We start from the raw sequence: 24,338 nt of genomic DNA, 5'->3' as shown, positions 1-24,338 counted from the left end.
AGTACTTGTATCAACAAAGCAATGATTTCAAGAAGTATGTTTGTGTAGGTTCTCAGACATCCAGGTCATGGAGCGTTTCACCTCTCATCCCAGCGGCTTCTTCAGTGCTAAAAGCAAATGATGGGGAGTCCCAGGTATTTAAACCCTGGTGGCGAGTTGTTGACCTAGTATTAATCATATGATTTCATGAAGTATCGTTCACTTTGATACAATGCATTTGTGTGAGAGGCTGCTACATTTCTGTAATTTCATCCAATACAAGTCATGTAGGAAAATTCCAAAGTGCTCCTTTAAGCCATGACTGTATTAAACAGTTTGTGTAGGGAGATGGTGAATCTGAGAGAAGGGGTTCACGTTTGCAGAAACAGAAGACAAAATATTTTTATTCTCATGAGTCCTGTCCTGTTACATGTGGTGTTTGTGTTGTGACCTTTTGAATGTTTAAACTGCAATGAAAATGGATTTTAAATAACTTTAAATTGACTGAAATGTGGATTTTTAGCTCAAAAAGAGACGTCACCAATCATATCGGCATGCAGAAAATCAGTCAGCCACGCTCAAACGTATAAATGAATAATAATGAATAAATAATGAAAACCTGAAAACCGCTGGTGAATAGACTCAAGAACTTTTAAACACATTTTTTCAGGTATGTAGTTTCTCATGTATTTCTGCTGTGAGACAGCTTTTCTCTTCTTTTACTGACAAAATAATTATTTTAACTATCATAATAATTTTTTATTTTCATTTAAACATGATTTGTGGTTATGGATTTTAGATACTGTTGGGGCATGCTGTGGAACAAGTTGATGATTTAGCAGAAAAGACTTTTTCATTTCTTTTTCTTATGAAATGTACCCTTAATTATTGAGTCACTTGTCTGTTTGAGGCGCCCATTGTGTGCCATTAAAATTGCCCATTACTGTCACTTTTTAAAAAACGTTCAGTTACACATCACACAGCAGGGCTGTAATGTACTGCCATTGCTGATTCATCGAGGTGGATACTTTCCCCTTAATTCTCCTTTATGCCTCTCCTCCTCCTTGTGTGTGCCTTCTATCTCTCTCCCACTCTCTCTCTCTTCTTCTTCTCCTCCTCCTCTTCACGGGCCAATCAGGCCACACCTCCATGGCAACCGTCATTGAGGGTAAAACATCCACAGATGGTGCTGAGTAGAGCGAGCAGTAGGCGCACTACGAGTGTGTGTGGGAGTGTGTGTTTGTTTGTGTCTGAGAGAGACAGAGAAGGAGAGACCCACTGGATAACCACTGTGTTGTGACTCCAACAGTAGTAACACAGAAGAAGAGCAGCAGAGTGTATGCTCAGAGTGTACGCTCAGAGGAGTTGGAGGAAAAGTCCAGAGAGGAGGGAGTGAGTGTTGGAAAGAAGTCCCTTCACCTCTCTCCAGAGAGCAGGAGGTAAAGCGTCGGTAAGCAAATATTAACGATCTGACAAAAGAGCACACTCCATCCCCGTGTCCGTGCTGATCAGACAGCCTTTACCCTGGAGCCGCGCAACAGACGAGCTGGGACACATACACACTTGCGAGTGGAGTCCCCGGTCACTTCTCTCCACTCACTCATGATCATCACTCCTGCCACACACCGACACAAAGGCCACGCTGACACAGCCAGGAGAGTGGGGCAGAGAAAAGGACACTTGCCCCGTTGCAAGACTTTGTCAAAGTGAAAGTCCTTCCTGGATTTTAACCCTGAAACTAGAGTCTTCCTTTTGTGCTGACCTTTACAAGCATCCCCCCTTTACCCCACTGCAAAGATGAGCTGCAGGAAAAGATGCAAGCGTGAGATCTTCAAGTTCGCACAGTACCTGTTCAGACTCATCACAGGCACGCTCAACACCGGTAAGACTCTGACAGGCGTCTTTGCTGCAGTTCTCCTAAACCTCCGCCGATTTTTGTATTTACATCTAAGCAGTTTTGTTCTACTTCTCCTCAATGTTTTCATAATTTTTTTTTTTTTTTAACAAAGTCCAAATTGGACACATCCACCTTGCGTAACATCAGGACCATGCAGTATTTACATTGTGTATACATTTACAGCAGCAAAGCCCACTTGAGGATTTCCAGACTGGGGTTTGGATTTATCGCCTGCTCTCCATCATAATTTGTTTGACTGTGCGCGCATGTTAAAATGTGCACAGAAGGACAGAATATAACCGGAGGCAAAGGTGAAGTCATTATAGTGGAAAGAAATGTAATCAAACATCTCACGCAATACAGGAACAGCAGTTTTTTTTATGTATTCAAGGATTTGACTCGCTGGTTCTGACAGCTCAGCGTTGCAGTCCTGTTTTCTGCATCTTAACAATTTTAAGCAGCGTTGCATACAACATATTGTATGTAATGTGGTGTCAATCAATTAAAAATAATGTGTAGCAGTATGTTTGTTCCAAATCCTTACGAGTCCTTTCTTGAAAATGAAGTTGTTGCATTCAGTGTGCACAAACACCACCAATCATCAATAGTTCTGGACTTGTATCGTGCTGCAAAGCCTAATATAGTTCGGCTTCTTTTTGGATCCGTGCACACAGACCAAGAGCTTTTCTAATAAGCAGGATAGTAAATCAATGGCTTTAACAAGATTAAATCATGGATTATGGTGGATTACCAGCAGATTACTCCATGAAGGGTTCAATAAAGGATAAAGGTTACCAGCAGCAGAATATACTGATCGTTGCACATATTGCACATTATGCATCAAACGAGCTCTGAATTATTCACAGCTATCATTCGAGAGTTGATTATTCTTGGACTTTACAGTGGCATGTGCGGTTTGTGCACAGATGATGTGACAACACTAGTAGCATACATTGACACCCTTGCCTTGTGTGTCTCCTGTCTGGTTTTTGCATTCACTGAGCTCCTGTCGAGTAGGTTGTTGATTATCACACCGCAAGGTGCTAAGCCCCGGAGAGGTGCTTCTTGAACATGCTAATGAATTACAACATGATTCTGAACATTTAAGACTATTTTTACTTCTTGCAGCCACTTCAGTTCTTACAGTGTGTGTTTAGTCAAAGAACTGAGCTGAGCGAAATGAAGCTGCTAAGATGTGGCCTACTTTCTGCGGTGTCCATGACCTTTGAGACAGCAGGAACAAGTCGGGAGGAAGGGAGGCAGCTACAGAAGAGTCACCTTGTCGATGGGGTGAACTATAAAAGGAGTAGATGGTTTCAGTTTTCCAATCATAGCAATGAGTACGGGCTTGTGGTTGATGCAAAGGTTGAAGAAATCCATCTACAGTATATGCCCAGAGGAGTATGCTGTTGGTTTCCATGGCCACCAGCATGTTGCTGAGGTCAGACTGCAATTCCCATTTGGTAATAAACACGATTAGTGTATATTCTGGAGTAATTTACCTTCATGTCCCCAAAGCTTTGGCTGGTAAAATGCAGCATTGCTTTGTTTGTTCATGTGTAAAACTGTGTTCTTAATTGTTAGTGTTAGTACTTGTTAATTATTACTCATGTAGACTGCATGGCTGGACGTTATTTCCCTTTGGACCCGGGTAATTACTGTAAATGTGCTGAGCCAGAGGAGGATACTTTGCTCAGTCAAATCTCAATATTATAGTTAAATATTAAAATACGCTTTAAATTACACCTGTATGTAATATATGTGTTATCACACATATATTGATTCAGTTTTGAAGTCCTCATTCGAAGCCACCACATTTTCCCTATTTCAAATCCTTAAGAGAGTTCTGGTTGTTTATCTCCTCCCACCTGTACAGATAATGTCTGCATGTCAGCACCTGGAGCTTAATTCCTCGAAAAAAGATATTACATGTATGAGGTTACAAAACCCAATACCAGTCATTTATTAGCCAGTTTCCAGTTGGTTGGGTCCATTTCTCTATGAACACATTGTATTAACTCATCTTCCACAGACTGCACTGCAGATTAATATAAATGGAGCTTGACCAGAGCGAGGCTGGCTCGGCCATATTTGGATGACCAGGGGAAGAGAATGATGGATGGAGTCAGTTAACAGGCCAAGGGGTCTTAATTGAGATGTTCATTGTCCTAGAAGAGACTCACAGTCATCGCTTCATTTGGTCATTTTGTTGCCAAGGACATCATGGATACATAGAGTAGGTGGAGGGTAATGCGCATGATGTAAGAGGACAGGGCTTTTCAGATGTTTGATGTCTGCAGTGAGCATCTGCTGTCCGCAAAAGCCTTTTTGTTAGTGTAGGTCTCTGAAAAAGATGTATTATCATTAATGTGAAGTTCCACTCCAAAGAGAGTTCCTTTGATATCTGCAGTGAGCGCAGGGCATAGTTTATTAAAGAAAAACAGAGCATACAGTATAAAACATGCTGTACATATAAACTGTTTAAGAGGCCCACCACTCGTATTCGTGCCACCACCACTGCAGGCGTTGAATTTTCCAACTGTAGAGGGGAAACAAATCACAGATGCACAGCTTTTCTGAGGTTATAAATCCAAACAGCAGTGTCGGCACATGCTCAATAGTGTGAGAGGCAGAAACTTGTTGGCTGCTCACACCAGGGGAAATCTTCATCTCCTTCAACATTTCCATTTCAGCCACTGTGACAGATGAGCAGGGAGAGCTGCAAGTCCACCATCAGTATGCGTCACAGGTTTATTTATACTGATTGCCTTTATGTAGCACATTTTCAATGTCTATTCGTTTTAGAGTCAATACCCGTGGTTGTGCACTGGGACATTTTAAAGCATATATTTTCCCGCTTGTATTTAGCTGGATTGCATTGCAGAACACAGTAAATCTGCCATTTGCTTCGGAGCAGATACTTTTTTGGAATCTTTCACCGCATCGTCACGGTTCGCTTCTTCCCTCAGTGTCTGGCTGTCAGGCGTCCCAGCATCTGTGATGCATCATCCTTTTCTTCTCATCAGGACAAGCTCACGTGCTCGTAACCGAGTCCAAGCATATCGTTTGACATCACAGCACATGCCCTTCCAACCTCTCCTCTCAACCTTTTGTGCGATAAAACTTGCTTTCTCTGCACTGCTACTGCGTTGATGAGCCATTAAGCAGCTTGCATCATTTTAATTAGGTTAATTCGGCTTGTCAGTGTGCTATTTTATTGGCTGCGTTCCTTACAATGGAACAGTTGAAGTGTTTATAAACTTTCTGATGATTTTACAGTTTGGATGTTGTGACCTGCTGTGAATACCAAACATGGGTACAAAGATTTTAGAGATCATCTTTTGCTGTTTTAAATGACCTGTATACATAAAGAAGGTTTGACTTGACTATGTTTTATAGTTGTGATATAAAATAATTCATTTTTTGCTTGTGCCTGTGACAAGACTCTTCACTTCTTTCCTCTTATTTTTGTGAGATTCAGGCCAAGCCAAATAATACATATCTATATTCCCCTAATAAACTATAATTGAAATGTGAAATTTTGCGTTTGATTATCACTACTTTCCTCGGCTGTCAGAGCACAGAAAAGAGGGGCAGGCTTATGATGCTCACTCTGCCCCGTCGGTTGTGGAAGCAGTGCTTAATTGGACAAGCCTCTTCATGATTTGAAAGAGCAGCGCACGGCGGGGTTTCAACAAAATCTTCTAATGCTGTCAAATTAAGACTTAATTTGTTCTCACATTATTTTATTTGTGTAAAACCTCGTCAGTTTCAGCGACGTCAGGGGCATCAGGTTCAAAGATGGCACCTGAGACACCTTTTGGTTAAGTAGTGTGCAAAGTCATCAGCTGCACGTGGTTTCGTTCCCACTGTTGATGCAGGAGCTTATTACACTAACCTCTATGTTTGCCCAGACTGCACTGATGATTTATGGTTCATTGTGGGAGTATTTACGGGCGGAATATAAGAACATTTTTATCCTCGCGCAGACATAAACGTTTGGCGTGAATCAGAGAGTTATTTAAATGAGCCTCACGACTGCAGTGTAACCAGTCACGCACAGAGGCGCCCACATGCTTGCCCCTGAAAACATGCACTGTTTAGTTTGGAGACGTTGCCTCTGCTTCTCAGATTATCATGTCTGGCTCCTCTCCAAAGTAGTAGTCCCAACCAAACACCTTAAATGGTTCTTGCAGTATCTGTGTGGAACATCAGGGCTTGAAACGTGTCCTTTGAGACAATCTTGTGGGGAACTTGTGTCGCCTTTTTGGGAAATCAACTTAGAAATGAGCTTTCTCGTCTGCTGTGTGGAATAATTTGTAGAACTTTTAAGGAAAAAATGCTAAAATCAAAAACCCCTCTGTAGCCTTTTTACCTGTATAGTAACTACAAGTTAAAAAAGTGTTAATTGGTGACAAAGGCATCAAAATAAAAGATTTGTTCTATTTGTGTTGGGAAAGTGTTCTGCTTCAGAGAAAACTCAGTCGATGCGGCCTTTGCGAGATGTTTAGTTACTTATCTAATCTATGGCCATACGACAATGCTGTCGACATTAATCTACCTGTCAGTATGCAGTTGTGAGCATGTGTGTGGGGGCATGCCCAGTGACGCGAAGGCCCTTCTTTGTTTCCCTCTCTTTGGTTTCCTGACGGATAGTGGCAGGTCATGTTCCACCTGTCCCATGAGGACAGCACGTTCAAAGCGCATAATCCCTGACCAAACACTGAATATTTGATACCCACAGGCAGGTTGGTTTGGCATCACATCTGTGCAACAGTGCCTGCTCTGGAGACTGTTTTACTTCTTGTACATGAAGACATTCACTATAAGAGGGCGTTTAGAGATCATTTCTGATAGAGAAACCCAAATATTTCTGGAAGTTTTAAGCCTGCATGTTTCACAAATTACTAGAATTGTTACAAAACTACCAAAAAATATACAAATGTGAAATATCAAATATAAAAAAAAAGGATTTTTGTCTCTCGTAGAAGGTTGATGCAGCTTTTTTAAACCTTTTTTCAAAACCTCACTCGCTAAAGGCCTTTTCTGAGCGAGGAAAAGTCCAGACAAAGCACTTTTTTAGTGCCCAGCATTAAAGCCGTGCATGTATCTGTTGAACATTTCTTTGGGGCTTGGACAGGCGGAACAATAACAGATGGAAAACCATGTTATATAATGTCTCTTTCACACCCACTGCATTATCGTAGCATCTGCTTGATTCACCTGACAAGCATCTGGTTTGAATCACGAACATAGATGTCATGCAAGATGAGATCATGAACTTCCGTTTTACTCACACAAAATATAATCCTCAAACGATCTGTGTTGAAAGTTCGGTTCTGATGATTCTTTTGAACTGTCCATCTAGTGTGCAAAATTCTTTCAGTGCACCTTCTGCTCCTGGATTTTACAAATATGCAGATGGAAATCAATGGTTGCGAGATGTTTAACACAGCGAACAACAGATTTGGACAATTGTAGAATCCAATCGAATCATCTCTGCCAAGCTTCTTACATAACTGGAAGAAGAGAAGACGCATCAGGTTCATCCAGTAACAGGTTTCTGTCAAACTTGAAGCGTAACCTTTCACCATGACCCCTTTCTTAAGGTTCACTCCCTTTTGGCGAGGGCAGACGGAAGATGTTTAATGGTGATACATCTATCCGTATCAGCTTCCTGGCAGGTACGTCCTGCTGTCTCTCCGTTACTCAGTCCCTGCCTACTTCTGGTTTCTGGTTTCTGTTGCTGTGTTGCTGTCCAGCACCAGAGCAGCACAGATTCTTTGGCTCATTAGAGCAGTACAAACAGTGCTTGGCTTGAGAACTTACAGTTGGTGTCCTACAGTAGCTAAGCACCAGCTCAGTCCACCCAGATCCTCCTCTGCCTGACTGAAAATGAGTGAGTGTCTGTCAGAGCCCGTTAAAGTGCTGCTCGACAATCTGGCCTAGTGTTATGTAAAGCAGAAGAGGGAGAGCGTCTTCGCTGTCGTGGAAGTATTCTTATAGTGAAAGTATTCTTTGACCTTGCTATTGTCGAGGCTATGGCTGGAAAATAAGTAGCACATGGATTATTAACATTTCAAAACTATCCCGAAGTCCCCGGTGGATCGTTTTGGCCCCATAAAAGCCAGTAAAACACATTTGAAAGCTGGTGCAGTCATTTAAACAGCGTTGTTGGTGTGTTAGCAGAGAATACCTCTGTCCTTCACCAGTCCTGGAACTGCTGATTAATTACTAGAGCTAATTAGGCAATGATGAGCTTGTCACTATAATATCGCCATCGCAACTGAAAGAGTGATTAAACCTTGATGTGTACAGGGGATCTAGTCAAAATTGAAATTAATGTATTTAGTTTTTGACCTTTTTCTATTCCCCATCCAAATCTGGTTTGGATTGGGAATCCAATTGAGGTTTTGCTCAAATGAAATACAGGGCTGTTAAGGCAACCTGACACAGTAGTTGTGGTTCTGGTGCTCCTATCGAGCGTCACCGCCTCAACACCGCTACACCCTCCGGATCGCCCGGATGGCATTCTTCTTCATTTGTCTCCATTTGCATTCGACATTGGCCCGTGTTTCTCCTGTGCCGCTGTCCTTTTGAAGTCACCCTTCCTATAGCCAGAGTAATCAGGTTTTCCATTTGCGCTAATGTTTGTAAACGAGAGTCCTTCTGAGTAGAAGGAATGGCCGGGCTATTTTTAGCAGTGCGTGCATGCTTCGGTTACAAATTCCTGCATGAGTGCGTGTTCAAAGATATGAGCTTTCATTCACCTCCGTGACTTGGAGATCATGAGAAACTGAATCTTTGGTGGGTCGTTTTCATGTTTAAGCTTCTTACTGTAAAGACGGCATGTAAGTAGAGCAATGCCAAATAGCACTGAAGAATATAAAAATACCAAACTACGCCCTTTAAAACACTCGCTATTAAGAGCAGTTGTAATTTGTTTGGTGTGGATTTGTTTCCCTTGTCTGTTGTTGTTATCAGCACCTCAGAAGATTGTTCTATTAATTGTCCCTGCTCTGACTCTTCTTCATGTGATCATTGCTATTGTTAACTTAAATTAAAAAGTTTTCTCCTTTCTCCGTTGTCACCATTCTTTTTCTTTGCTGCTTCCAACTCCATGTCCTAACTTTTATCTCCTCTCTCTCCCTCTTCCACGTTTAATCACTTAATTTTAAGGCTCTTTGTTTCATATGTTTCCAACTGTCAGTTGCCTTGGCTGCGTTTTAACAAAAAAAACTGAACCTGCCCCAGGCGCTCCGCAATACAAGAGACAATGTCCTCTCCACGCACCGTTAGCTGGCAATTATTGGGACTGCAGCCCTGCTCCAGCTCCCCAACCAGAACAAGAAAATCAATACACCTCTGAGGGTCGGAGTGGAGACTCCAGGGAAAGAAGAGCAACTTAGCATCATTAACACGCGCTTATTTCTTCATGCACATCTACTCTGTGATTGTAATGATAATGTCCACGAAAGTAAAAGTAGAAGCTCTAGTATTGAACACTTGATGTTTTATTAAGAGACCTTTCTTGCTGCAGTCCCGAAGGAATTGGGGGCTTTTGTGTGTGTTCTCATGTTTCTGTGCTTTTTTTCACTTTTCATTTTCCTGAAGCGTAGATCCACTGATGAAAATGACTGCTCTCAAATGGTTTTCATGTCTCCTTTGATTGGCTGCAGATTGAAATTTCAAACAGATCAATCTCTCTCACTCTCACTTGCGCAAAATGTCACACGGTTGAATAGACAGAGGAAATAAAAAGACGGACACGAGGCCGGATGTAAATGACGGCCCGTTACTTTTGCAGTTTCGGACACTTTTTTACTATGATCGTTGCCGTGCTCTCTCTGTGACTCGTGATCAAAGTTGAGGCGAGGGCGTAATGTCTGAGGGTGTTATTAGTGTTGCGAGCATTGCTGTTCGTGTTATTTTCTTCAACACTTTTGGACAGGAAATAATAATGTTTTACAAATATTACAGGGGAGGTTTTTGTTTCAGACGCCAAGATAATGAACTGCATTAAAGCAGAGAGTGTAAGCAGTGTTTAACTTCTAAATTACACCCTTTTACATTCGTTCATTGCGGGGCCAATTTGCTTCTCATTTTGGTGCAGCATTGAGTTAAGGTCAGCATGTTTTTCCTCCCTAGCTGGCACATGAGACACACACACACACACTGTATCTACGTGCAATCATGCAAAGAATGTGTGCACTTTGCAGCTATATGGGCATGTGATTTACAGTAGACTTACAGTTTGGAAACGGATGATTTAAGGTGGAATTATTACATTACCTTGTTGCGTTGTTTGCTTTTCCACCCTGGGATTATTTCTGCACACTGTAATCAAATCGTTTGCATAATTTCATTTTAATTTGAATAGCCACAGCTGCTGCAGAGATCATGCAGACAAATGAAATAACTTAATGGCTTTCTGGCTCCACCGTGCAGGCGCTCAGCTTTGTGTTGCAGGCTCCAGAGGATAAAGTGGCATTGTGTGACCAGAATTTTGCTGCCCATGTTCAGCGAGCAGTGTATGAGCTCTTAAGTCAAGGGCACTAAAACCTGGATGGACATTACAGTCTGGTCCGCAGGAGACAAGGCCGCAGCTGGGAGTGTGCGGTTGCCAAGATCGAGCCCAGATACATCCACGCCCCCATCAAGTCCCCACACATCTCACACATCTGTTGTAAAACGGTGTAATGACTCACTCTCTCTGGCGCAGCTTGTCGTGGATGGCCATGCAGAAAATGGAGCTCCTTCTCCATCATTCTGCAGACAGATTCCCCCCCGACCAACACCACCCGCCACCCCCACGGGTCCCATTACTTACCAGGCTAACTCTGTGTCAACACCAGGCAGGCGTAAACAGAATGGATCTCAGCTGTCTAACATGACTGTTAAAGCATAATCAGGGAGCTCACATTGCACCACCAGAAGAAACTAATTAATTGATAAATTAGCCAAGTGAGCCAAGTAATGTGTTTTAGTGTAACTTGCGTGTGCTTCATTAGTCTTTGTAAGGTTAGCTGCAGAGTCCTGTGTGTCTTAGAGCCTCATTCACACTTGACTGTGCTGTCCAGATAACAGCGAGACCGTCGTCTGTGTGCGTCTTACATGCAACCTTACGCCACAGGCATGCCTTTCACTCTGTTTTCCTCTAGCTGTCATTATTTTTGAAATCCATTGAATTTGACTTTTTAGATGACGATGACTTATTACAATATTTCTGTCGTCACTAACACCGCTCTTTGTCATAATTCCTGATAGGGCTCCCTCAACAGCAGCCGTCATCTGGTGGACTCATCTGACCTTAAAACAGCGATGCACACTCCCACATCTTAAATTTGACTATAAAGCTCTCTCAGATAAGTGCTGAACAGCAGCTTTATAGACCACCAGTTGAGTATTTTGTGTGCCAGATTGATCACAACATCTTTAATGTTTGATGATTCGAAAAGTCCGATTCTTGCTGTATTTTTAGCCAAGCCTGCCAGTAAGAGAAGTTGGCAGGAGCTTTCCTTTCAGCATGACACTGCAGAATACTTTGAAAACAGATTAAATGGTGGCAGCTCACTGAGCGACTGTAGTGACGGGGAAGGGAAGTGATGCACAGGACTCCGAGCAACCGAGCATCCTACAGAGCATCTTATGTGGAAGCAAGACATCGTTTAGAATTTGTCTTCAGTCTCCTGCGGTTTCCACGCACTGCTGACTGTCTCAAATTCAATTTAAATGCAAAGCAACAGAACAAAAGGTATTTGTGTTTGGCGTTTACAGTGCTTCTGCCCCAGCAATCACACAGCTCGGGCCCGAGCAGCTAAGGCCTATCTCGTCCTGTGCACTGTTTCACAGATCACCCTGACCATTCTATTGCCTCTGACTGGCCGGTTGATGCATTTGATTTGTACCTAATAAGGATGGATTACCCTTCCGCTCTTGTCACTTCTTTTCTGCAGCCTATTTTTCCTCCTGCTATCTTCTCTGATTAAACTGTGCCCCTCCCAAGGAAATCTGTACCTATTCTTCTGACATGTTGTTCTGTTTTAAGTGATTCCAATGTAACTTTCAGCCTTCTAAGAGATCTGCATTATAAATAATAATAATATTACACGACAGAGATGATTAATCACAGTCAATTTTCTGGGGAATAGTTACATTGGTTTAGTAATAGATGGATCAGTTGGATGATTTTGATTCACTTACCTGAAAATTCATCATTGCAAAACCCCAGATGGATTTTTATAGTGGAAAGGACTACCTTACCCCCAAATGCAATATGGGCCTTTGTGGTAAAGGAATCAAATATTTATAACCTATACTAGAAGGAACAGAATTTATTTCATTTGACAGACTAGTTACACAATATGGGATCAACAAGAAAAGATTTTTAGAATATCAACAAATTAAATCCATAGTAAAAAAGAAATTTAAACCGGGTCAAGTTGAACTACAAACACCACCAAGTGTGGTTCAATTTCTTACTCTTAAAACCCCCAAATTACTATCCAAAATATACAGAATGCTTTCTAAAACAGATGAATCAATATCACTTCCTATTGCAAAATGGGAAGCGGATTTATCAGTTAACTTAGACCTAAACTTCTGGTCTCAGATTTGCTTAAAAACCTTTCATCTAATTAGAAATCCCAGTCTTCAATTAATTCAATACAAAATATTACATAGAGTGCACTATACAGGTCATCGGATGTTCAAGATGGGCTTTACGTCTACCAACAACTGCTCACACTGCCAAACCAATTCACCGGACAATTATATCCACGCTCTTTGGTTCTGTCCACCAGTTCAGAAGTTTTGGCGCGAGATATGTGAAGACTTATCAAAGTGTCTGAAATGTAACATTCCAACTTCCCCCTTAGTGTGTTTGTTGGGCAGCTTAGATAATGTCACTTCAGAAAAGAATATCGCCCATATGGTTTTCACTGCCCTATGCATAGCCAAGAAAACAGTCCTCATGAACTGGAAAAATAAAAATAATCTTAATTCTAACCAATATAGAAATTATCTATTAGATTACATTAGTCTTGATACAGCCTCTGCCACCACATCAGATCAATTGCTCTGGGCTCCTTTGATCAGCTCCATCACCTAGTGGGGGTGGGGGGTCATAGTTTGGTCCCGCCTTCACTGTTGTGATTGGTGTGGGGGTAGGGACAGGCTTAGGGTGTCGGGGGCTTCCCCGGAAGCATTTTCCTTGGGGGGCTCAACCCGGGGTAGCGGTCATGTCCGGTTAGGGGCTCTGTTGGCTCTCAGGTGACTGTTTCCTCGCGGCTGCGTGCAGCGGGGCTAGGGGAGGGTCTGTGCTGACGGACGTGGGTTACTGACCTGGTAGCCTGGCTGCCCCTGGGTGGGTCCGGGATGGGCGTGAGGTTCTGGGGGCGCTCCGTCTCTGGGCTGGGGGCCGGGCCGGGCCTCGGGGGCTTGGGTCCTGGTTGGTGTGTTGCCGGGGTTGTGGGCGGGTGGGTGCATGGGGGCCCAGCCCTGGAGCAGGGTGCCGCCGGTGCATCGAGCCACCTGGGGGGCTCTTCAACTGGTGGGGGAGATTGTCACATCTTGCAGGAGCTTTCCTCTCCTCAGGGGCTCTCTCTACAGGAGGGGGAGATACAGGAGAGGTGGAGGAAGATCTCAGCCTGGGTGTTTATTGTCTTATGTAGTCTGGAAGAAGAGTGGATGGTGGGGTGGGTGCAGTTTTCTCTGTGGTGGGGTTGGGTGGACTGTCCTGGGCTCTGTGGGGCCGGGAGGCGCTGCTGCGCTGGGCCCCGGTCTGGATGGGCCTGGGCCCCCTTTCCCTGGTGGGTCGCGGAGTATGGGGGTGCCTACTGGGGTCAGCGGGGGAGCTGGCCCCAGGGAGGGGTCACTTGCCCCTCCCTTCCTTCCCTCCCCATCTCCAGCTGCCTCACTCTTCCCGCTCCACCACAACCACCCACACATGCAGGACCTTGGAGTAGGGGTATGTCACCAGGGTGCAGAGGAGGCCACCCCCCCACCCCCCCTGTCCCCTTCTGGCTGCCCCTGCCTCAATTTTATCCCACAATTTAGACATTCACATTATTCACACTCTCATTACACATACATATAGGATCTTGGGGGTGGGCACGATACACGGAATCCAAAGTACCATCAGGGTGTACACCCCACCCCTGGCGTCGTTGCCCACCTCTCAATGTTAAATACACGTAGACATTGAGGGCCAGCAGGAGGGACCATGCGCTTACCTGCTGCTCTCTGGCAGGTAGCTCCAAGCCCTCCTGGGTTTTAAATGCACCTTAGAACACACATGCATCAACACTACAATGAACGGGTGGAGGGAGGTTTGGAGTCTTCTCTCACCCCCATTCTCTGCGACCTGCTGGAGTGGGGGGGCTAGGAGGAGGAGTTGGCCGTCCGACTGCGGTCTGGAGTGTGGGGCCTCCCTGCTGCTGCGGAGTCGGGGCGGTCTGCCTCCCCCCACCGCAGGGAAACGGGTAACACCACCTGGGTCTGGGTGCAGTTCCCCCCTCCAGGGGCGGGGGTACCTAGACCCGGGGCTTAGAGTACGCTTGGGGAGTGTGATCGTGTGTACAGCGTCTCTTTATGTCTGTCTCCACGTTGGTTGAGTGTGGAGTAAGTGCATATGAGAGCATGAGGGTGGGAATGGATGTTTGTATATGTGTGTTTCTGTATGTCTGTGTCTATATGTCAGGTTGGGTGTCAGGCGCCACCTCTCTGGGGACATCTTAGGCCCTCCAAGGTATGGAGGCCTATCTCCCCCTACCACGACTTCCCCTGCCAGTGGCGGACTCCCTCAGACGTCGGTGCGTTGGTGGTTCTTTGTGTCCGGGGATGGGCGTCCAGGTACACACCGGCTCACTCCTTGGCGGCCGCTTATCGGGGCCTGGAGCCTGGGGCTTGCTCGGGCCACTTCGGGGGTGGGGTGCCCCCGGCCTCTCGGCCTGGGGCTCGGTCACTCAGGCGCAGCTGGCTGCCGGCGGAGCTCACGGGCGCGTCACTGCAACTCCCCCTGGCTTCTGCTCCGCGGCTGCTGAGTGAGCCCTCATCTGGGACTCTCCTCAGCTCTTTCTGGGACAGTGGCGCGGCTGCCCCTCTGTTGGTCTTCCTTGGTCTCTTGTGTTCTGGGGGCCTCTGGATGTCTGGAGTTTTGATCTCCTCCATACCTGCTTCATGCCCTGGAGGACGGGGCAGTGGCCCCCCCACACCCTCTAGCAGATCATTACATGAAGGAACCTTTTAAAAAAACAAGCGCGTCCATGCTCACAGGTGTACACACGGGTGATCACACCCACAAACTACACCCTTTTTGGCTCCTACCTCAAAGCACACTGTGTTCTGTTGATCTTATGTGCTGCACAATAATGTTTAACATTTAGTATTTACTGTCATATTCCCATATATCATTGTGATGTTGTTTATTCTATTACTCTTGTTCTCTTCTGCTTGTTTTCTTTTTTCTTTCTCAGCAGGTGACCCAGGTGATTGATATATGCATTTTTTTTTCTTTTTTTCTTCTTTTTTTTCTTTTTCTGCTCATTCTGTTGGTTTTTGGTTTTTGCCCTTCTCCCCCGTCCCTCTTCTCAGCTGTTTCTCTTTCCCTCTTTCTTTCCCCCAGTCAAGTCTGTCCCATGTTCAGTAAGTGAAAATAAAATAAACAATAAAAGGTGAATCAAATGGACCATTATGGCAAGGCTGGGATGGTCAATTTGGTAAAGTAAATCCGTTGGGCATCTTTCTTTGCCTTTAGACAACAATTCTGATGGCAAAAGAGCCAAACGGGACAGGCAAAAAAAAATAAAAAATAAAAAATAAATAAATAATAATAATATTACACGACAGAGATGATTAATCACAGTCAATTTTCTGGGGAATAGTTACATTGGTTTAGTAATAGATGGATCAGTTGGATGATTTTGATTCACTTACCTGAAAATTCATCATTGCAAAACCCCAGATGGATTTTTATAGTGGAAAGGACTACCTTACCCCCAAATGCAATATGGGCCTTTGAATAAACTTAACCTTATTTGCACTTATTTGAATGCAACGTTTCCTGCCTGACTAGAAACAGGCAGACCATCTCTTATGGTAAAAACATAGCACTGTGGAAAAGCTCTGAACATGCCGCTCATTTCTTCATATGTTGCTTCCAAGAAGCCACACTTTTAAGCAAAGTGTGGTTTTGAGCACTAACTCACTGACTATTGGCTGCTTTTTCACTCATTCCACCTCATGTACCTGGCCATCTTCACTTTTTCAGTTTTTGGGTTCATTTCTGTATGTTACACCACTTAACACTGATCTATGATTCACTGAGGCATGCAAGTGACATTTAAGTGAGGGGATAGAGTAAGTATAACAGTTTGGTTGATGCAAAAGACCTATTAGCTGAAACATTGGTGTGTTTCTAACAAATTCAAAGAAACAGGACAAGAAAAAACTATTTACAGCACATGAACAGTATCTAAAAGGCGTGTCCTTGAGAAAAAGAGAAAAGCCAGGTCCTGGGTAAGCCATCCAGTCCTTCAGTTGATCCATCTACTGTCCACTGAAACCTCATCAGAAATGGTCTCAGTGCAGGGGTGGCTGTCAAGAAGCCATTTTAAAGGAAGTGAATCATGGAGGATAGATGAATCCAAGTTAGGAATGCTGGGTACAAATGATCAGTTCGGAGGGAGTCAGGAGAGACGTACAACAGTGAAGATCTTCTGTACAGTCAGAGGAGGCTCTGTCATGGTTTCAGCCAGTGGTGTTGGAGATCATGTCAAAATTGGTTTTGATCCACTATGCAATACAACCTGGAAAACAACAGATTTGTTTTCACCATGATAATGATCCCAAACAAACCAGTGTAGATTAAAAACAAACACATAGTGAAACCATATAGTGGAACACTAGGAGTCATTAATTGGCCTCCCCAGAGGCCGGACCCCAACATTATTGAAGCGGTGTGGGATCATCTTGAAATGAGGAAGACTTTTGCGCACTACTGTACCATAAAAGATGGTCAGCCTTTTTCTTTGATGGTATTTTTATCGTTAAACCCTTCAATTAACGATTGTCCTCGTGAATGTGACGTCATGTTTGCATTATTTCTCAGACACATTTCTCAGCTAAATATTATTCATATGCGTAACAGACCACTTTATCCAGGTCACATCAGTTCAGATCCTGGTCGGTCAGGTCAGACGACTTGAGGACAGTGTAAACAGAGCTACCTTTTGGCTCAGTCTGCGACAATGACAACATCGCTGCCTGCTGTATTGCTGGGCATTCAGACCAAAATGCAGCTGGTTGCTCGGGCACGGGGTTTCACATTTAACGGTATTTATTAAGAACAAACAAAGACAACAAACAATAAAAGTTGTATGTTGTTCAGCCTGGGGATTGTAATGCTGTTGTTTACAGCTCTAATCTCTTCCGGTCTGTGGATAAAAGTGTAATCTGAGCTTTGCTAGAGTAAATAGAGTCGAGTCGCTGGAGCAGAAATGGAAAAGCTGAAGGAGAAAATAGAGATGCGCACAAAGCAATATTTCCTTCCTGCATTTCCATTCTCATCCTTTGTGAAATGTATCACTTGATGCCAGGGACTGAGCCAGAATGACTATTCTCAGAAGTGTCCATTTTGTTGCAGAGAAGCCAAACAATGTGCCAATGTTAACACAGAGAGAACGCAGTGCAAGAATGTGCTTTTAATTCATGTTCATCTTATCATCTAGCTGAGTTACATTTGAACTAGATTTCAACAAAGCCTAAAAAAACAACAACCAGGGAGTATCAATCCTTCATAATACTTAAGATAAGACAATAAGATAATTTATTTTTAAAAAACAGACATGGTAGCAGAGAAAACAGCCTCTGCAAACTTCAGGGTTAGTGAGAATCAGTTAGAGGTGACATGTGAGATGCATTAATAGGAAGAGAAAATACTTATTTGACAAACAGCTACTGGCTGCACGCTGCACCTAGCTTATTGGAAGAAAAAAAATCACGTTATGCAAGGCAACTTTATGATTAAGTGCATAATCATAGTGAATGCTCATTACAGTGAGCGTTCATATAGCAGCTTGTGTAGATTTCTTGATAGAGCCAGCATAAAATAAGTATAATCACTGGTTTGATCTCAGAAAGAAGCCAACATGTGGTCTGGTGTTCTGAGCATATGCAGCCATTAAACAGAAATTTAGATGACGTTTGAATTAAGTTTAAGCTGTAGGGCGTCCAACTAAGTAGCAGCTAAGGGTTTTTTCCCCTCATTTTTCTCAATATACAGCTTTTAGATTTATCTTTCCATTTCTTCACTAAAAGATGCATGAACTTATTCGTGTGTCTGTTCTAAGCTGTAATATCAGGTGGGGTAATGTGTTAAAGTCTTTCCTTATTGTGAAAATCATAATTGTATAAGGTAAAATATCAAGCTTGAACTTCTCCCGCCTCTAGTTGCGCCTCATGGATTTTCATTAGACTCTTACTTTTTCTTTGCTTTCTGATTTATAGACCATCACTTCACTTAAGCTGTCTGATGAGCTATGACTTCATACAGGGCAAATATTGAGAGCCAGTGTTGTAACAGTGGTTGCAACTGAAGCAGTGTTCTTCACAATGTGCTGATGGAAAGTGCTATCAAAGATAAGGGCCTCTTGTGGGGGAGGCTGATATTGTCTGTCAAGCATGGATAGTGGTGTGGGATTTCAGGGTTTCAGTGCGGCCGAGTAGGAGACTGGATTTCTCTGCCATGTTTCACACTGGTATTGTCTGTGTAATCAGACACTCATGGGATTTGATTGGGTATTATGAAAAGGGTTTGTTGCTAGCCGGTGGTTGTTCTTAAATCTCTATTGCCTGATTTTTATTTTTTATTTTTTTACTGTACCCTGTTCTCAATTTAAAAAGTTGTAAGCCCCAGCAATTCATTGAATTTAATTCACTGGGATCTTTCACTTTGCTTGCTGTAGTATTCGTTGTCTTTTCTCATTTCCTGGTTTTAGGAGCCACGGTGTATTACTTTTCTTCATTGTGAATGTATTGAGCGGTGAAAAGCTAAGCTATGTAGCAGCTAAATGACAAAGAGATAACTGATGTTATTGACATATCTGTTAGTATAATATTTTAAATGCTAGTCTTCTTCCAGAACTTTACAATTTTTTTACAGGTATAGCTATAACATTTTTAGGACTGTACCAATATCTAGTGATTTAGAGCAGTGTTTCCCAACCTGCCGCGGCACATAGGTGTCCCGTGAGAAATGATCAGGTGTGCCGTGGAAGATTATCTGGTTCCACTTGTTTGGTACTCTAAGCCAGCGGTCCGCAACCTTTTTTGCGCCATTGACTGGTTTATGTCCGACAATATTTTCACGGACCGGCCTTTAGGTGTTGCGGATAAATACAACAAAATAAAACCAGTACCGGTACAAAAAAGAGGAGATTTATTCATAAAACATGGGAAAAGACCCAGGGAAACTGAGTTAACGCTAAAAACCATGAAAACCATGAATTTCACACCCGAGCCTCATCTCTCGCTGCCCGGTACCCGGTACCGGGGGTTGGGGACCGCTGCTCTAAGCGACCAACGTAACGGTCAGAACAATTACATTCTGTTTCACTAGATGGCAGTACAGCTACCTGCTCTAATTAAATGGGTTGCCAACTGCCAGTAAAACAGAACAAGATGAAGAAGGAATTATATAATAGTCATGGTGTGAGACGACGCAGCACATAACAGCAATAGATAAATACTTGAGAAGAAAAAGTAGTCAATCTGAGCTGGGCCCTGGAGAAAATTCAGACCCAGACGAAGGCCCTAGCATGAGTAGTGGTCGAAAGAAAGCAAAAAAGGTATACTGGGGACCTTGAGCTGCCGTTCCAAACATGAGTCATGCCAACAGTTAAGTTACAGAGTGCCCTCTGGGTGATGAGTGCCCAAAAGGCTGAAGGGGTTACTCCAACATCAGCCTGGGGTGTGGGTGGTTAGGTGACATGGACATCCAAGTCTGTGAATGCAATAAAGAGAGAATGAAGTGACATACGACTTTATCTACAGCATAAGGACATAGGTGTATGTGCAAATGTTCTCAGACGAGTTTAATCCCAGGGACCTTGACCTCAAGGGCAAGGTCAGAGGTCAAGTTTTCTGAAGATTTTGTGAATCTGATAACTCGAGAAGTTACCTAGGATTTTGAAATTGATGCCATCGGTGTACTACTAGGAGGTTGAGGGCTACCACTGGTTGCCTCCAGTATTTCTAAAATTTATTTTATTGGTTGTCATAAATGCTGATAGGTCGCCAAGTAGCTACTATCAGCTGATAATGGTCCACCAATGAGTCAGGTTGACTCTATTTTTCTGTGGTATTGCTCTGGTGACCCACGCGGTAGAGAAATCTCTCTTACTTGGTTAATTAACTTGTCGGACTTGTTGTTTTTTTTTTTCTGCAGGATACGGTCCATTACTGTGGTAAAGAAAAAGAAAAGTTATGTTTTTTACAACTGCAATTTTCCTGTGACTCATGACTAACAGACTGACATTAGCCAGACTTACTTGCTGAAGCTTTCTTTCATGGTTCCTGGTTTTTGTTTGGTATTTATTGCATTACAGTTCCTGTTTTCTTTCTTGTGTTTCTAATTTTTCTTGTGGTTCTTCTCAGTGTTTCCCCATTTTTGCTGCCATCTCTTTTGTATCTTTTAGTTAGTTGTCATGCCTCAGTATTGGCTGTTTGTCTTTCTATTTCTTCCTTTTTTTGTGATTGTTTGCTCTGGCTAAGTGGAAACCAGGTGAGAAAATCTGGTTTCCACTTAAGAACTCTGGCCAAATGCAAAAAATCTGACTGACAGACATAATTTGTTATAGTTATTATAGATATTATTATAGATATTAAATAAAGCATTCTTGTATAGGCTATAATTGGGTCATAAATTACCTCACTCAATCATTTTACGCTAAAATAGTTCAGTTGCTTGAGGGTTAAACACATGTAGAAAGCTACATTTTCCAGGTTACCAGGGTAACAACACCACTTCCATATTTTACATGCACTTTTTTCATATGGCTGTCTTTAACATACCTATAGGTCATAATTATAGCTTGCACAGATGAGCTTTTTGGTCATTTTCTCGGGGGTTGTACAGTCTTGTTTCTTCTTTTTCTTCCCCAACCTTTAAAGCTTTACCCTTTGCCAGTCTGTCACAGAGGCTGTATCTCTTCTAGTATCTGCTGCTGGTTTGTGGAGGTGATGGCGCCAAGCTAAATGATAGTTCCTCCAGGTTCATGTTTAATGGAGGACCCCATTACACATGAAAAATGGCCCTTGTTCTGTAATGGCTGGCTACATCCAGAGCCCGCAGGAACAACACAGAAAATGCTCTAAAGCGGGTACACGCTGTATAAGTGATGATCTTTTTCACTAAAGATGCCGGATGTTATTTTGTGATTGGTTTTTCTGACAAGGTGTTAGCATGTGCCGTCACATTAAAGTATGTATTCACAGCAAGTCAGTTTTTATTGGCGAAAGACGCTGATGGGATGTGTGAAATTACATTTAGCTTAAATCAGATTGCATTGTTATAGTTTATGTTGCTGGCCTGATATATGAAAGAATAGCATCGGCATGCTGGATGATATTTTAAATCATGTGCTTGAGCCAGTCAGTTAATTCTCTTTAGATCAATAAATAAGATGTAGCACAAGAGGCTCTATTGATTTTTAGTTTTTTTGGTGTTCAATCTGAAAGTTCACTATAATGGCATAATTATCAAACACTTGACACTTCTTCTTACAGCTACCAAATAAAACGACTCGATAAGACAATATTTTTACACCTATGAAGGAAACCTGCATATAGAGCAAGGACAGGCATCGTCCTCTGGAAGCATCATCTTTTTTGTAGCTGTTGCTATCTTATTATTATTTTTAGACGTCAGGGTTTAATTTAAGGGCTAAGTTAAGAGTTAACACTAGCATACTCGGTAAGCTGGATGCATGTATTGACTGTATGGGGGCTAGCAAGTGCCATGTAACATGCAATTTCGTCACCGTTGGTCATATTTGTTGGATTGTATTTAAAGGCTCCAAAAGGTTCACTGAGTCCGGTTAGCTGAGGTGATGTCTGGAAGACATGGTATACCCATCTGCCAGTCAGCATGTCCATGCTTTTAATAAACTTTAACAGGGGTGTATGGAAAAAAAACAATTTAGATTTATAGAGCAGCTGCTTCTTCTCCCGATCAAAACATATTTATTTCTTTTTATAGTTTATAGTATTCTGAGGCGAGAGATTGTTGCAATTTTTAAAGCCAGCCTCGAGTTGCCAGATCAGGAACTGCAGCCTGTCTGAGGCCCATCTGAAATACTGAGCTCTGTAGCAACAATAGCCTACAAGTCTGCAAACAATAACTCAAACAAAGTGGTCTGATTATCTGACAATGGTTCCTAGAAGCACATACAGTACTGTGTAATACACTTAGCAAGCAAATTCTCACAAACAGACAAGGAGGAAGCACTCAACACGTCACCAGGAGATCACATTTCCCATCAAGCTCTTTCCCTGCCCCACGTTGAGCCTCGAGCACCAGCCCTAAAGTGACAAGCAGACAAATTGGTCTTGAAGAAGCCCAGAGGCAATCAGAGCTCACCACTCACCCACAATTACTTGTCCTTTAACACAACGATCAATGAGTTTGACCGGCGCAAGCTGGGACACGCTAAAATAGACTCTCTGGGTGGGTGACGCTCTGGAATAATGAGGCAGAGAAAGGTTCACGAGGTACATTTTTGATATAAGAACCCAGTAAGTCCCTCCTGCTTGATCTGCCCTGGGGCTGATTTGGAGTTGTTAAACTTTAAGCTAGTGGTGAGGTTTATTTCCACACTTGATTTTAAGGTGTAGCAGTTGTTGTTTTTTCACAGGCCCTGATGACAGCAAACACAGTTGCGTACATGGCAATAAGGAAATTAAGTTAATTTGAGCTGTTGGACAATTAAAGCACATTATCACTGTAGTTTAGACACCAAGAGAAGAAAAATTACTTTCCTGCAGTCTTATTATGTAGTCACCTCATGTGTGCTTGCTCTGATTGCATACCACTGTTTTATAACCTATGCAAATACTGATTGCCCTCACTTTGCAATTCTGATCAGCCAGCCATAGTATTATAATGGGCTATCAAAATAAGCATTGTGAAGGGCACAGGAAGTTGATTTATTTTAATATTTCTTTCTGTAAATATAGGACAAACACGCATGTTTATTGACTCTATTTATGATATCAAACCGATATTGCCAGGCTTTTTCTACCATATCAGGCGGCCACTGCACACTGCATTTCTCTGAGATTGTGTGAGTGGGTTTGTGTCACAGTAGTGGGACTGCTGTGGCTTGTTCTTTGACAGAACAGTGCAAAAATACTTGCCCATGTGTGGGCTGTCACAATGCATCTGTCTGCTATCACTGCACAAAAAAAGAGATTGTAGAGATTTGTATATAAATATAAAAAGGCAAAAAAAGTCCTCAGGCAGGGTTCTCAAGCTTTTTGGGCGTTTGTTAATCAAATTGCATCTGCTGATTTCTTATTCATGACCTCAACATGACGTAACTCTGAGCCCAACACATCACCACGCATATACAGATACTTCATGTTCTTTATCCAAACAGTTGTGTTCTCATTATTTTTTCATACTTTGCCTAACCTATGTATGTCTTGATTTACAAAAGAAAAACAAGCTTATTATAGGGAGGTAAATATTGCCCTCACCTTCAATAGCGTGCACTGTTTGCTCATGAATCACTGATGATCTGTGTTTAAACCACGATTTTATTGGTCTTAAATTCAATTCCGCACTTCTGGCAAACAGTAGACTGTGAATAATTGATGCACAAGCCATGTCTGAGGGCAAGAATATAAAAGACTGAGTTCCTGACTCAACTTAAAGGTTTACAGTGCTGCGGGCGATGAAAGAGCTTGTGCTATGAAGGATCTTTTCAGAGGTGGGGATTTGGCGTAAAGCCATGCTCACTGTAGAGAGAGGCTAGCTCTGCTCAAGCTAGGGGGAAAAAAGTGGTACCAAATGTGAGTAAAATTTGGATTCATGTGAGAGAGTCTAACTTTTAATTCAAAATTCAAATCATATTTATTTTCAGTCACTGAACAAATGCCATGAAGAAAGGCAAGGAGAATGCATGCAGCAGAGTTTTATGTGAGTTATTCACCCAGCCACAAACAGCTTCTCTCAGAGATGCTCATGTTAAACTGCATCTGTTCAGAATGCGTATCTATTAATGCTCGTCAACACTGTTGCTTTACACATTTGAATACATCACCTGAAGTTGTAGTCTCAAATAGACGTTGCATATCGTTCCAAATTTCAAATCCTCAAGCTGCACCTGTCTACTTCCTGAGTGTACTCGTGAACCTTATTGGTTTCTGTTGCTGAGCTGTGAAGATGGGAAATGAAGTCTAT

At 42.8% G+C, this 24,338-nt stretch overlaps 1 protein-coding gene across 5 annotated transcripts in view; it reads left to right on the top strand.

The window, feature by feature from the left end:
• The window catches only part of kcnip4a (potassium voltage-gated channel interacting protein 4a), a 165,674-nt gene that overhangs the window by 51,236 nt on the left and 90,100 nt on the right, over positions 1-24,338 (top strand). Inside the window, exon 1 of one of the 5 annotated variants that reach the window (XM_085451444.1) lies at positions 1,159-1,861. The exons of the other annotated variants lie outside the window; for them this stretch is intronic. Coding sequence (XP_085307570.1) covers positions 1,777-1,861 — 85 coding nt within the window. The 5' untranslated portion in view covers positions 1,159-1,776. Of the gene's footprint in view, positions 1-1,158; positions 1,862-24,338 lie in introns of those variants that run through there. 5 annotated transcript variants of the gene reach the window in all.

Source organism: Copadichromis virginalis, linkage group LG3 (genome assembly GCF_057382275.1).
Source record: "Copadichromis virginalis isolate Kocher_CV1m ecotype Utaka linkage group LG3, C_Virginalis_male_GT1.1, whole genome shotgun sequence".
In the NCBI taxonomy this organism is placed as follows: Eukaryota; Metazoa; Chordata; class Actinopteri; order Cichliformes; family Cichlidae; genus Copadichromis; species Copadichromis virginalis.
The sequence above is the reverse complement of the archived record's forward strand: the minus strand, read 5'-3'. Positions and strand labels throughout refer to the sequence as shown.